This window comes from Danio rerio, chromosome 10, assembly GCF_049306965.1.
Source record: "Danio rerio strain Tuebingen ecotype United States chromosome 10, GRCz12tu, whole genome shotgun sequence".
Taxonomy (NCBI): domain Eukaryota; kingdom Metazoa; phylum Chordata; class Actinopteri; order Cypriniformes; family Danionidae; genus Danio; species Danio rerio.
The window spans coordinates 48,705,914-48,721,697 of NC_133185.1; the positions used below are offsets into that span (position 1 = coordinate 48,705,914).

The 15,784-nt window shown below is 35.7% G+C and overlaps 1 protein-coding gene and 1 long non-coding RNA gene across 3 annotated transcripts in view; one reads left to right on the forward strand and one right to left on the reverse strand.

Moving 5' to 3' along the window:
- rasa1b (RAS p21 protein activator (GTPase activating protein) 1b) overlaps positions 1-6,808 on the forward strand; it is a 43,885-nt gene extending 37,077 nt beyond the window's left edge. Inside the window, exon 26 of the mRNA XM_001921687.9 lies at positions 5,136-6,808. Within this exon, the coding sequence (XP_001921722.2) occupies positions 5,136-5,219 (84 nt within the window). The 3' untranslated portion in view covers positions 5,220-6,808. The remainder of the gene's footprint in view (positions 1-5,135) is intronic.
- Positions 6,809-8,260: 1,452 nt separating this feature from the next.
- LOC137496610 (uncharacterized) overlaps positions 8,261-15,784 on the reverse strand; it is a 44,205-nt gene continuing 36,681 nt past the window's right edge. Inside the window, exons 2-4 of one of the 2 annotated variants that reach the window (XR_011017090.2) lie at positions 13,626-13,954; positions 11,488-11,545; positions 8,261-9,526 (exon numbers count right to left, since the gene is read on the reverse strand). This is a non-coding gene — a long non-coding RNA (uncharacterized lncRNA). Of the gene's footprint in view, positions 9,527-11,375; positions 11,546-13,625; positions 13,955-15,784 lie in introns of both variants that reach the window. The other variant, XR_012386608.1, reaches the window with a different exon arrangement.

Consider the following 15,784-nt stretch of genomic DNA (forward strand, 5'->3'; position numbering starts at 1 on the left):
TGAAAATAAAGGGGAAAATCTGAAATGTCATTGCTATTTAAAACAATAAGTAAATAAATAAAAGTATATAAAAATAAAAAAGTAAATAAATAAAAGTAATTATATATATATATATATATAAATAAATAAAAGAAATAAATAAAAGTAAGTATATATAAAAGAAAAATAAGTGAATAAATAAAAGTAAGTATATATAAATAAAAAAAATTAATAAATAAATAAAAATAAGTATTTAAAAATAAAACAATAAATAAAATTAAGTATGTATAAAAGAAAAAATAAGTGAATAAATAAAAGTATATAAAAATAAAAAAGTAAATGAATAAAAGTATATATAAATAAAAAATAAGTAAATAAATAAAAAGAAGTACATAAAAATAAAACAAGTAAATAAATAAAAGTAAGTATATATGAATAAAAAATAAGTAAATAAATAAAAATAAGTATATACAAATAAAAAAGTAAATAAATAAACGTAAGTATATATAAATGGAAAAATAAGTAAATAAAGAAAAGTATATAAAAATAAAAAGGAAATAAATAAAAGTATAAATAAATAAAAAGTAAGTAAATAAATAAAAATAAGTATATAAAAATAAAATAATAAATAAAAGTAAGTATATATATAAAAGAAAACATAAGTGAATAAATAAAAGTATATAAAAATAAAAAAGTAAATAAATAAAAGTATATAAAAATAAAAAAGTAAATAAATAAAAGTATATAAAAATAAAAAAGTAAATAAATAAAAGTATATAAAAATAAAAAAGTAAATAAAAGTAAGTATATATAAATGAAAAAAAGTAAATAAATAAAAATGTACTAAATGTACTTATATTGCAGACGATACAACAAACATCATTAACTGTGTTCCTCATGATTTTTTCTTGTAAACACTATTCCAATTTTGGTTCTTGCAACACATTTCAAAAAAAGTTGTGACAGTGAAGCATTTACCACTGTGTAATGTTTTACCACTTTTCACAAAACTTAAAAGACGTTTAGGGACTGAAGTGATGAAGTGTTTCAGGTGTCATTTGATCCCGTTCTTCCTGCAAACAAGTCTTAAAGTGGGCAACATCGTCGCATTTTGCCACAGGTCGGGACTGCAGGCAGGCCAGTCAAGTACCTGTATCCTCTTCCTCCGCAGCAGTAAGGTGTGCAGAATGTGGTTTTGCATTGTCTTGTTGAAATATTCATGGGTGCGACGGCCCGCAACCAGTGGCGTAGCGCAGAATGCAGAGACCCCCCTGCTGGGATCACTGACGGGGCCCCCTGATTATGTGGGGGGGTGGGGGAAGACAACTTGGAGAAGCGATCACAAATTGAGGAGCGGGGTGGAGCGACAACGCGGGGAAGCCTTCACAAACTGAGGAGCGATCACAAACCGAAAGCGGCGAGAGCGTCAAAGTAGCAGAAGTCATTCAATTTTAATGAGAACCGGCGGCGAGAAACAGCGCGGCGCGTTGAAATTAAGTCAACTTTATGGTATGAGCTATGACGTGGTTTGGCGGCAAGCAATCAGAATGAATTAGTCCACCGCTTGAGAGGAGTTCAGAGAACACAGACCTGTGAACTTTGGTTCCGACCACAGTTTGATTATTGTGGTTGCCGGATTTTCAAGTATTGAAAATCGCAACGACGCAGGGCCCCCTAATCACGCGGGGCCCCCCCCCACGGGCCTGTTCGCTACGTCACTGCCCGCAACCCACAAGCTCACCACTGCCACTTACTGTGGCGCCCTGTGAGCTCCGAGCGGTGAGAGTGCTCACTACGGAGTGTAGTATGTCAGACTGTTTCCCGTGCCGCCGTGAGTAATTGTGTAGTGGACCCGGAAGGGGTTCACTAACAGGTGTGGGATGCCCAACAACACCAACAAAACAAAAAAACAAACAAAAAACAAAGAGTTCTCGAAATAAAAATGATGGCCTTGTCCCGGAAGTGTAAAAAGATGGTTTATTCATAACATTCAACAGCCCAGCGCAGATAAAAGTACAGTGACCTATTTCCCAAAAAGCTATGTACAAAAAAATAATAATTACAAAGTAACAACTCAAATAAACAAAACAAAATACAATATATACAACACAAAACAATCTGCAATATATGAGAGAAACTTATCTACGTCACACAGACACTAGATAATAGGAAGGATTGCTTACGTTCTGCCACAACGCACTAGCCAGGTGAACTGACCCCGAGTCTGCCGTCTCCTCTTAAAGGCTAGACTCCGCCCCCTTTTTTGGAGCGTACCAAAAACAGGTGATTTCAGGTAAGTATCTACATAATAACACCATAGACTGTAAAATATATGGACGTAGTATCCGTGACGTCACCCATAGGTTTCTAAAGAGCGCAAAAGAAGCCACAAGTAGCTACAGACACCTGCTGGCATTTAGCTTGGAGCTGGTTCAGACACACTTTACTTTGCGAGAACGCTTAATACTTTATCACCTGCGACTCGTTTGTGTTCTGACCACTTGTGTTTGGTTGTACACTATATCAATAAAGTGTTTAGACTTTTAAAAACACTGCTGTAATACACTGAGCCACTAAACATTGTTCTCATGACGTTTTTCAACAGGAGGAAAGTGTGAATTACTTCCAAACACTTCAGATATAGTCTGTGTTAGTTAATGTAAGACTATTGATGAACTCCAGCATAACACTGTATGACAACGCTTCAGATGACTGTTCTAGAGCCTACAGCTGATCAATCCATCAGATCCTGGAGTGCATTACAGCTCTAAATATAAATATAAACGATAAATGATCTTAAATAAAACAAATACATGTATAGAGATGGTATATAAGTATATAACTTTACTCACATGGGAAACGGAGGCCACATGAATGGTTTGTGAGCACAATTAATTAATTAATTAATTAATTAATCTATCTAATAATTGTAGGAAACAAGTCCAAAAGGCAGCTGACTGTGTAAAGCCACATAAAACAACACAGAAATATGATAAATACGCCGAGTTCAGTGGCTAATCTGCAGGATTCAGCTGAGGTGACGTGACGGCGACCAACGAGACCTAGCTGTCACTCAAGTGGCCACGCCCTTAATTATGCAAACTTAATATAAAGGAAACGGATGAGTTATAAAAAAATTCACCCCCTCACAGTTGTCATGAAGGGTAATATTAGCTGTATTAAGCAAAATCTTTTTTTGTATCAGGCTGTAAACACCTTTATTTCTGCTGTAAAGTTGGCCATTCTAACAGTGGACTCAATTGAAATTTGCTCTGTTTTGGAGCCAGGAGCGGCCACGACTAGCGGAATTTCAGATGAATTGCAGTTTCAGTTACTTCCGTATTGACTTCCTGAGGGAGAGCGGGATTTTTAAATGTGGCATTCCTAAATATAAAGCACACAGCTACTCATAAGATCCAACATCTATACATGAACAAACAACAATCGGAGGTTTAATGTCATAAATCGCACCTCTACAACGCTGGCTGTGCCCTATTAAAAAAAAAACAACTGGTACGGTTGGTGCTTCAGTGCTTGGTGCCACCACAGCGGGGCCAGTGATGTCATAAGTCGGCGCCATTCTCTCGCTTGGTTTGGCCGGCACACCACTGAAGACCACCTTTTCCGGACAAATAAGGAAAGGCAAACACAAAGACGCAAAGGCATCCCTGAAAAAGATGGCAACAAATTGTGCTCCATTAATGCCCTTCAGCATTAATCGTACTTCACAGAAGTGCAAGATACCTTTGCCAAAAGCGCTGACTCAAGCCCAAACCATGACAGACTCTGGCTTTTGGACTTGTTGCTGGTAACAGTCTGGATGATCCTTTTCTTCTTTGGTCCATAGCACACGGCGTCTATTTCCACCCCAAAAACACCTGAGCACAGTACACGTTTCCACTGTGTGATGGTCTATATTAGATGCCTCTGAGCCCAGAGAAGTCGACGGAGCATCTGGACACTGTTAACATAGGGCTTCCTTTTGGCACAGTACAGTTTTCTCTGGCATTTATGGGTGTAACTATGTATTGTGCTACATGACAGGTTTGCCGCAGTCGTCCTGAGCCCATGTGCTGATCTGACTTAGATGATTTCTTGAGGATTCTTTATGCAGCGCCGCATGACGGGTCGGAGATCACAGTTGTTCAGCTTAGGCTTGCGCTCTTTTTCTTTACCGCTGAAATTCCTCCAGATTCCTTGAATCTTTTAATGAAGGTGAAAAATCCAAATGTCTTCCTCTCTTTCTTTGAGGAACATTGTTTTAAACATTGCAATCATTTTCTCTGGTGTTTGTTGACAAACTGGCGATTCCCCTCACCCCAACTTGGCTCCTAAATGACTAGGCCTTTCTTGGATGCTGCTTTTACCAAATCATAATTACAATCACCTGTTGACATCACATCCTTATTTTACCAGTTTACCAGATCAGTCCTGTTCCTGAAATGTGTTGCAAGTCTGAATGACAGAGGGTGTATATTAACAGATTAAATTAAGTTGACCAGACACAACCTGACATATTTTGTGTTCAGATTTTCTGCAATGAAATACAAGTTAAAGTAAATTTGGAAATCACAACTTTTTTTTTTTTAATTGCATTTTCCATACTGTCGCAACTCTATCTGATTTGGGCTTGTAATATAAAAATTAATTAATATAAAAAAATAAATATCAATATAAATAATAATGAACATTTATATTAATATCATATAAATATGTATATAAAATTTATATCTGTATTAATATTCCATGCATATTTATATTAATGTAATATTCATTTTAATATTAATAATAAATACAGGTTTTTAAACATAAAATTTACTTGATTTATTAAACAAATAAATATGAAATGTACTGCGTTTCTAAAATAACTATACCTATAAAACGTTTCACTCTCACTACAAAACAAGTATAAGAAATATAAACAAGAACATCGGTTATAAGTTGAACTTTCAATTTAAAGTTCACTAAATGTTTGAAGAGTCAATTCTAATAGCTGTTTTTGTTGCATTAACACACTTTTGACCAGCAGGTGTCACCAGTGCACAGCGTTTCAAACGCTTTGACTCATTTCCCAAAGCAGTTGCTTGAGCTGTTTAAAGCGTATTTTCTCTCATCGCTAGTTTTTCCCTCATAATGTGTGATTGTGTTTCTCTCAGCACGTGTTAAAGAAGCTGCTGGCGGTCTCTGAGCTCCTTCAGCAGACTCAGGGTCAGTACAGCGGGAGCAGCGGCGGACGCTAGAATTACTGTACACTGATGACCAATACTGGAGGATCTGAGTCGTCGGATTCATTGCTCTCATCTGACTTATTTGATTCACTTGATTCCTTTGATTCATCTCTTTCATGTGATTCATTTGATTAATCAGATTCATCTGACTCACTTGATTCATCTGATTAGTTGGATTCATCTGACTCAATTGATAAATTGAATTCATCAAATTTATTTGATTAATCTGAAATCTCTCATCTACTGAAACGGAAAAAATGTTGAGGTAAAAAAAGTCACAATTAACTTTATTTTTCCATTAGAGGAAACAAATATCCATAACTGGAGTTTTGCATCAAACACTGACACAGTTTCCTCTAAAATCAAACACATTTTCTGAATCCTCTGACTGCTGTGATACTCAATAAAAACATTTCAACTTACAGAAAACATGCTTGAACAGACCAAATCATTTAATTCACTTGATTCATCTGATTAATTGGATTTATCTTGTTCATCTGATTCATTTGAATAATTGGATTCAACAGATTCACTTGATTCATCTGATTTGTTGGATTCATTGGATTCAATTGATTTATCTCTTTGATCTGATTAATCTGACTAATCGTATTCATGTGATTCACTTGATTCATCTGATTCTCCTGGTTAATTGGATTCATTTCAGTCATTCGATTAATTTGATTTAGCAAATTCATTGGATTAACCTGATTCATCTCTTTCATCTGAATAATCGGATTCATGTGATTTATTTAATTCACCTGGTTATTTGGATTCATCTCATTATCTGATTAATCTTTTATCTGACTCATTTGATAAATCGAATTCATCCGTTTTATTTCATTCAAACATTTCAACGAACAGAAAACTTGCTTGAAAAGACCAAATAATTTCACTGATTTGATTCACCTGATTCTTCTGATTTATTTGATTAATCGTATTCATCTTATTCATGTGATTCATCTGGGTAATGGATTCATCTGATTCATTTGACTTATTCGATTATTCAGATTCATCTGATTCACTTGATTCATCTTTCATCTGACTCATTTGATACATTGAATTCATCAGATTTATTTGATTCATCTGATTCATTTGAAATCGCTCGTCTACAGTAGCTTGAAAAAAAAATAATCAGAATGAGGTTAAAGTCACAATCACCCTATTTTTCCACCAGAGGAAGCAAATATCCATAACTAGAGTTTTGCATCCTGCAGTATCAACACTAACAAGTTAATACACATTTCAACGTACAGAAAACATGCTTGAACAGACCAAATATGCTTTATAAACTTATATATTTCTGGTGTTTGTTTTTTTTAGATGTCGTGTTTGAGGAGAAAACAAGCTTTAAATCTGATTTGATATATATTATATGTCTGATAGAGGAACTACAGGTGCAGAAGAAGCGCTTTTGTATTAAAACTGTTATGTTGGAATGGCAGAACTGAGAATAATGCAATATTTTCTGACATGATTCCCTGACAATATGCATAAAGATGTGGATGAGATGACACTATCAGGTATGCATGCACATTTAATGCTCGTGTACAAATACAGTGATTACGTTTTCTAACATATGCAAATAAATCAAAGGAATTTTGTTTGTTTGTACGTTTATTCATGTGAATTTCTTAAATATTCTTGATTTACAATCTTGTTCTGTCATTTATTATGTATTTTTAAGATCATAAATATTTAAAGATGACTTTATCAAACATTACATCAGGCCTGCACGATAATGAAAATAAAACTACATTGCAATATTTACATTTTTCTGTTATATATATTGCAATAATGAGTATAATTTTACCAGATGATGTTTACATTTACATCGTCATTTAGCAGACGCTTTTATGCAAAGCGACTTACAAATGAGGACAAGGAAGCAATTTATACAACTATAAGAGCAACAATGAATAAGTGCTGTAGGCCAGTTTCAGGTCTGTAAAGTCTAAGAAGGAAAGCATTGGTAATTTCTTTTTTATTTATTTATTTATTTTTTGTACAGTTAGTGTGATATCCAGAGAGGCAATTGCAGATTAGGAAGTGAAGTGGAGACTAAATAGTTGAGTTTTTAGTGGTTTCTTGAAGACAGCGAGTGACTCTGCCGTTCTGATGCAGTTAGGGAGTTCATTCCACCAACTGGGCAGATTGAATACGAGAGTTCGGGAAAGTGATTTCTTTCCTCTTTGGGATGGAACCACGAGGCGACGTTCATTCACAGAACGCAAGTTTCTGGAGGGCACATACATCTGCAGAAGTGAGAGCAGATAAGAAGGAGCAAGGCCAGAAGTCGCTTTGTAAGCAAACATCATAGCTTTGAATTTGATGCGAGCAGCAACTGGCAGCCAGTGCAAACGGATGAGCAGCGGAGTGACATGTGCTCTTTTAGTTTCATTAAAGACCACTCGTGCTGCTGCGTTCTGGAGCAGCTGAAGAGGCTTGATAGAGCAGGGGCGCAACTACACATATACTGAAAGGTATGCGGGTTCAAGTTTTGTAACTAAAATAAAATAGTTTTGAACAAAAAAAGTTACCAAAAGGCCTGATGTATCAATATGACACATAATAAATTTATAAAAACATGTATATTGTATAAAATGGATTTTGATAGAAGGATTAAAAACATTTCAGTTCCAAAAAATGTGAATATTCGGACAATTTGTTCATGTGTCAACTTTAACAGGGTTAAGAATCATTATAATCAAGTATATAATATTTATATAGGTGAATTTTTAATCCAAATATTTTATCTGAAATATCGGTTTATGTGAAATAGGTCTGTACTTACATAAACATACATTTTGTGTGATCCCTCTTATTTAGACAAAATAGTTAAATAATTAATAATGAATAATAATAAATAAAGAAAAATTCAGATTAATCTTATAACTTTTGACCTCAGCTGTACTGTATGTATGATTTGACAGTTTTATTTTGATAAAAATTGTAAAAAAAAATCTAAAGTTACATTTACATGAACACTTTACACTTGGCTCTGCGACTGCATGTTATTGTGTTGATTTTGAATTAAAATGTGTGTGCCAACGTATGCAACTCATGGTATAATTTTTTATTTATTAAAATACAATATTATACTCATACAAAATGCAAAAAAAACATTTTTAACAAAACATATTTATTTATTTTTTTAACTTTTAGTAAGAATAATTTCAAAAATAGTTTTGGCACAATGGCGCCCCCCCATGTGTGGCGCCCCTATGCGACGCATATACTGCATACCCCCTTTTTGCGCCACTGTGATAGAGTTAGCTGGAAGCCCGGCTAGTAGAGAGTTGCAGTAATCCAGTTTGGAGAGAACAAGAGCTTGAACAAGGAGTTGAGCTGCATGTTCAGATAAGAAGGGTCGGATCTTTCTGATGTTATAGAGTGTGAATCTGCACGATCGAGCAGTTCTAGAAATGTGGTCAGAGAAGATTAGTTGGTCCTCAATCGTTACTCCAAGGCTTTTCACCATTTTGGATGCAGTAATGGTTGCCCCATCCATCTGGATTGAAAAGTTATGGTGTAGAGTCGGGTTGGCAGAAACTACAAGCATTTCCATTTTTGCGAGGTTCAGCTGAAGGTGATGATCTCTCATCCAGTGTGAAATATCCAACAGGCAGGCTGAGATGCGAGCTGGAACCGAAGTTCTGTTGGCTTTATCGAACATGGACCTTCAGCATGCACTGGGGTGGTTTGCTGCCCAGTGTGACACGGCTGGGATGAGAATCAGCACCTCCAAGTCTGAGGCCATGGTGCTCCACAGGAAAAAGGGTGGTTTGCCATCTCCAGGTAGGAGGAAAGTCCTTACCCCAGGTGTTTAAGTATCTTGGGGTTTTGTTCACGAGTGAGGGAAGGATGGATTGTGAGATTGACAAGTGGATTGGTGCAGCAGTAATGCGGTCAAGGTACCGGTCCGTTGTGGTTTAGAAGGAGCTGACCCGAAAGGCAAAGCTCTTGATTTACCGGTCAATCTGCCTACTCTCACCTATGCTCATGAGCTTTGGGTCATGACCGAAAGGACAAGATCTCTGATACAAGCGGCCGAAAGGAGTTTCCTTCACAGGGTGGCAGGGCGCACTCTTATAGACGGGGTGAGGAGCTCTGACACCCAGGAGGAGTTAGGAGTAGAGCCGCTGCTCCTCCACATCAAGAGAAGTCAGCTGAGGTGGCTCTGGCATCTGTTTCAATTTCCTCTTGGATGCCTACCTAGGGAGCTGTCTCTCGGCTGGCCTGGGAACTCCTCGGGATTCCCCCAGAGGAGCTGGAGGAAGGGTCTGGGGAAAGGGGAAGTCTGGGGTTCTCTTCGAAGACGGCTACCTCCCCAGCCCCGGAAAAGCAGACAAAAATGAATGAATGAATTTTAGCAGATGAAATACAGTCAATGGCTCAATATGGTAAGAATTCATCATTTTAGATTGACTTTGTAGGGAAGAGCATCTGCATAAAATACACTAAACCAATCACGAGCGTTGATAAATGCAGCACAGCGGAGATACAAACTAAATAAACAGAATTTATGAATTTCTGGAGGTCGAGCAATATACAGTGCAAAATGTATAATCAAATGTAAAATGACCCAGTAGTCTTCATCGTATTATACATAAATACAAGTACAGTTTATTAAAAATACAAAACATTATAATTCGGTGTGCCTGAATCAGGGATAACTGGTTTTAAGGTATACCACGATTTGGAAATATCGAGGATTTAAAAACCCTATTTATAAGGTTTTTTTTAATGTGTTCTTTTTTTTTTTTTTGTAAATAAATTTGTTTTATTGAAAATAATGAAGAAAGCAGAGGCCAATTATTTATTTAAAGTATTTAGCCTGACATGTTTACTGCTCCAAAATATTTCCTGAAATAAAATAAATTGTGTTCAATAGGGGAGAAAAGCTTTTGTTTTTTTTACCCGGACATTTAAAATATATATATAGATATATATTAAACCAGTAATCACAATACATAGAAACTGTGAAATTTTTATCCAAAGTTATCACACCATCAGAAACTTATACTGGCCCAGGCCTAGCCTGGGTCCTCCACATTGCAGATCCTGGAATGTGACTTTTGTGGATGCGCACATTGCAATATCAATGCTGAAACAATATATTGGTCCTAAATTGGATGGATGGATGGATGGATGGATGGATTGATGGATGGATAGATAGACAGACAGACAGACAGACAGACTGAAAAAAAATGACTCCTTGAATTTACTACATTTTTTAAAGTTGTGGTTGTAAACAATTTATTTGGGGTGAAATTAAACAATCGTATTTACAATCATAGTTAAACATTACAACATTAAATTTTTTTTGTTTGAATTCAACAAATAAATTGTTTCAACAATTTGGCAGACATTATTTTATTCAATGTACATAGATCGACATACACTAAAAAAATTATGTCTGCAAAACTGCTGCAAACAAATTATTTGTGTTGAATTTAAACAAACAAATTAAATTTAATAAAATTCTACTTAATTTGTTTGTTTGAATTCAGCCCAAATAAATTGTTTACAGCCACTTAATGTAAAAAAATTGAGTAAATCCAAGGAATAATTTCTGAATTTTTTATTCAGTGTATGAAAGGATTTTTGAAACATGAATTCCTGAACTAGATCAACTAAAAACGTGTCCAAATAATGTTTTATTTTTAAATTTATTTTTGATTAAATACCAGGTTTACTAAATTTGCACAAACTAAAACATTAAATTGATTAAAATATTCAATCTGTAATGAAAATATTTATTTGATACTTTTTTAAATTCAACTTTATAAATTAAAAGCTGTTTTATGACTTAAATAAAAGCAAACAAACTATAGATATATTTAATAATAAAACAAAACCTTAGACAAACAACACAAAACTACTACAACTTTAGCTAAATAATATTAATAATAAATGAAAAATAAAACAAAAACTACTGTCATGACAATTTATTCCCTGCGTTGGGAGAGTCTGTATAATTTATATTATTTTTTAAAATAAAATCTTTCTTTTCGGCTTGGTCTCTTTATTATTCAGGTGTTGCCACAGTGGAACGAACCGCCAACTTATCCAGTTTTACGCAGTGGATTCCCCACCAGCTGCTAACACATAACTGGGAAACACCCATACACTCTCATTCACACATACACTATGGACAATTTAGCTTACCCAATTCCCCTATAGCGCATGTGTTTGGACTTTGGGGGGAAACCGGAGCACGGTCAAGGACGCCGACGTTAATATGGGGAGAACATGCAAACACACAGAAACACCAACTGACCCAGCTGAGACTCGAACCAGCGACCTTCTTGCTGTGAGGCGACAGCGCTACCCAATTGCTGCAATTAAATAAAAGAAACATTGTAAATACATAACGTAATATACATTTATCTTTGTAGTGTACTGTGCTCATATTAATTTACGTCTTCAAAAGCCTCCTAAGCAAGAAAATAATCACGAATGTTCATAGTTTTGCCTCTAGATGGCGTCATTGTATTTTATTTACAAATGCATGATCTGTTGAGTCCTCAGCACAGTGAACTCAAAGCTGGGTTATGTTTTAGATTGTATTTGTATGTGATGTTTATTATATATAGCACAAAACAAGCATATGCATGATAAAATGTTAGCACAAATTATAAAAGTGCAGTCCTTCCGCTTGAAGAAATAGTCCTGGCCATTAAGGTTAATTATAAGCATGGATGAGCGCAGTGATACACGGTTTCAGTCATTTTACGCGTTTTAGCTTGAATTAACAAGCTAAATTTATTTTTATTTAAACATATTGTTAGGCGTAGATGTTCTGGTATGAGTTTATTTTTCATTCGCAATCTCTCCACAGGCCTGCCGGACTCTGGTGGAGTGATTTAATTGTCCTTTGACGAAGCACAATGGAGATTACAGGCGCACAGAAGGACTCTTAATATGCCGCACTTTTCGCTTTATTTTCCTCTTTCAAAAGACCCGAATGGAGCCCAGCGGGTTTGAGTAAAGAGAGCTGAAAGAACCAACTTTTCAGGAGGGGAACAAAAGATTAGCGTTTATCTTTTACCAGCAATGATTAAATCAATGTCAGCGCTGCTAAAATCAAGATGACAAAGAGCGCGACGACGATGGAAATTAAACGATGGCGGGAAAAAAAAATCGTCAAGACAAACGTCAGCAAAGGTTAAACGTTTTAAATTGTTTAGTTTTTGTTTTAAATCTTTTATTTTGAAGGTTTTAAGGAAAGTTTTATTAAATGTATATATATATATATATATATATATATATATATATATATATATATATATATATATATATATATATATATATCCTATTAACATCCAAAGGAAATCTTAATAACGTCTTTCGTAGGTTGTATGTATGATATAAATATAATATACAGTCTAGTAGTTTAAAGACTTAAATGTTAAATAGCCAAAGAACTTAAGCATGATCGCTAGCATTATTTACCACTTAAACACATGCTATCAAAGTAAGTATCAAAGTTGTTAGCACTAAGCATTTTTATCTACTTTCAGTTGAAACCAATTTAGAGAAGCATATTTGAGTTGTGTAAGGTCACAATCAATAACGTCTGTCGGTTGTATGTATATGAATGAAATATAGTTTTGAGTTTGAAGACTTTAAAATGTTTTATAGCCGGACAGAATTTTAGCATGATTGCTATACTAGCATTTTTTACCAATAAGACTCATGCTTTCAAAAGTACATTGACAAGTTTTAGCACATTGCTTGCACGTTTAAGTACATTCAAATAAAACAAATAGAGGCCAGCAGATTTGTGTGTATATATATATATATATATATATATATATATATATATATATATATATATATATATATATATATATATATATATATATATATATATTTAATAACATCTTTAGGCTTTATATAAGAATGAAATTAGTTGGAGGACTTTTAAATGTTTTATAGGCAAATAGAATCATAGCATGTCGCTATACCAGCATTGTTTACCATTTAGACACATGCTTTCAAAAGTACATCATGTTTTAGCACAGTTAGCATGTTGAAGAGAAGAGAAGGGAAGCAGATTTGAGCTGTGTAAGAAGGTCAAAAATATATATTCATGACGTCTTTAGATTTTATGATATAAATGAAGTAGAGTTTTAAGTTTGAAGACTTGTAAATATTTTATGGTCAGACAGATTTTAAGCATGCCACTTTGCTTGCATTGATTACCGTTTAGACACATTCTTTCAAAAGTACATGGACACATTTAAGCCCATTGTTAGCATGTTTAACTACATTCACATGAAATCAATTGAGAGAAGCATATTTGAGTTGTGTAAGAACGTCAAAAATATATATTTATTAATAACGTATTTAGTTGTATGCATGTTATGAATGAAATATAGTTTCAAGTTTAAAGACATGCTCAATAGTGTTCACCTCTGGTGACTGGGCTGGCCAATCCTGGAACACCTTGACTTTCTTTGCTTTCAGGAGCTTTGATGTGGAGGCTGAAGTATGAGGAGCGCTATCCTGCTGGAGAATTATCCCTCTCCTGTGGTTTGTAATGTAATGAGCTGCACAAATGTCTTGATACCTCAGACTGTTGATGTTGCAGATCTCTCGCACGCCCCCATACTGAATACAACCCCAAACCATGATTTCTCCTTCACCAAACTTGACTGATTTCTGTGTGAATCTTGATCAGGGGTTCTCAAAGTGGGGGTCGGGACCCCTCGAGGGGTCGCGGGACAATGAAGGAGGGTCGCCTGGTGATTTAAAAAAATCTATTTATTATTATTAAATCATATAAGAATTACCCTATTTTATCTATAACCTACAGAAGAGAAAAAATATAGTCGTTTATAACTACTATATAGTTACTATAGTAGTTTATAGTTACTAGTTCTATTGGATTGCGACCCCAGTGGTGATTACATTATATTAAAGACATAGCAATAGCGTCACATGCAGCAGATTGATTTTATAACACCAGGTTAAAGTTTCTGGCCCATTTACAGCACTGACATTAAACAAATAATATACCTGGGTGTATTGGTGTGTGTGTGACATTGCATGCAAGGTTTCTGTATTCATAACCAGGATATTGGGGGTCGCGAGTCACTGGCATCGTCATATTGGGGGTCACAGGCTGAAAAGTTTGGGAAGCCCTGCCCTAGATAAGGGGTGGCCAACCCTGTTCCTGGAGAGCCACCTGCTGCAGATTTCAGTTGCAACCCATATCAAACACACCTGCCTGTAATTATCACGTGGTGTTCAGGTCCTAATTAATTGCTTCAGGTGTGTTTGATATGGGTTGCAACTGAAATCTGCAGGAAGGTGGCTCTCCAGGAACAGGGTTGGCCACCCCTGCCCTAGATCATCTTAAACGAAAAAAAAAATACATTTCAATAAGATGCTCATGTAGTAGATGCATGTCCAGGAAAATAAAAAGACAATGATATCTTCCCCCAAAATGACAGCGTCTTCATCAATAACTGATGATTGATGGAATGTGGAAGCGCAACATGTCTATAAATGTCTTGATCCTCTGACCTTGTGCCCGGTGGACTTCATCCGAGAGCAAGACCCCGTGCCCTTAACCACTCCACTGCTTTAGTGCACTAAAAGAGGACAAGCTCTATATTCAATTATGGGTTTCGGGCCCTCTGACACACACCATTTAACCCCTGACCTCCCTGAGGGCCGCCGGACTGCCTACCGCTGGGCCGAGCACCGCTGCCAGCTTGTAATCCATAATCAGTGAATGACCACAGCAGCTGCCCTCGCTCCGCTCGCACTAACAACCTGTAGCTCCATTGAAGACTAAGCCAACAGACCTGCCCTCCACTTCAGGGGACGCGTTATTGAGCCCTTTCTGAGTTCACAACGTCCTGCTGTCTGTGCCTGCACGGCCCACAATGGAGGACACAACTGACTTAATTAGCACATTTTTCTTCTACACCCACTCTAAAAAGCGCTGGAATCACAGAGCCCAATCTTCTTTGGATTTGTCCATATTTGACCCAACACTGGGTTAACACAACCCAGCATTATTCAGTGTAAGCAGTATTTTTCTGTCTTTAGGAGACCCATTGGACATCTTGATGTCAAAACCACATCGAAAACCACGTCAAAGATGTAAATCAATTTAATGTCAAAATCTTGACGTCTCTTTGACGTCCACACATTGATAACATTTTGACCACCAGCACAAAGACGTAAAAAGTAAGAAATGTTTTATTAAATCTACACTGAATTTTGTATCCCTACCATGCATGTAAACTATCTTGATGTCAAAAAGACATCTAATATTGACATGTAACACTGACGTCAAAAAACATGTCAATAATCGATTATATGACTGACTTTCGATCGATTTTTGATGCCAATGTTAGATGTTAAATTGATATTGATTTGACATCAAGTTAGTTAATTGACATTAAATGCATTTTTCGACATGATTTTAAGGTCACCGCTGGGTATCAGGGCTTAAGTATAAGAAAAGATGGAAGAGAATGTTTATTGTCATTCCATTAAAGTTCATATATGTCATAAAAATCTACTATATTTGCATGAACAACCTGTAGTATAATCGA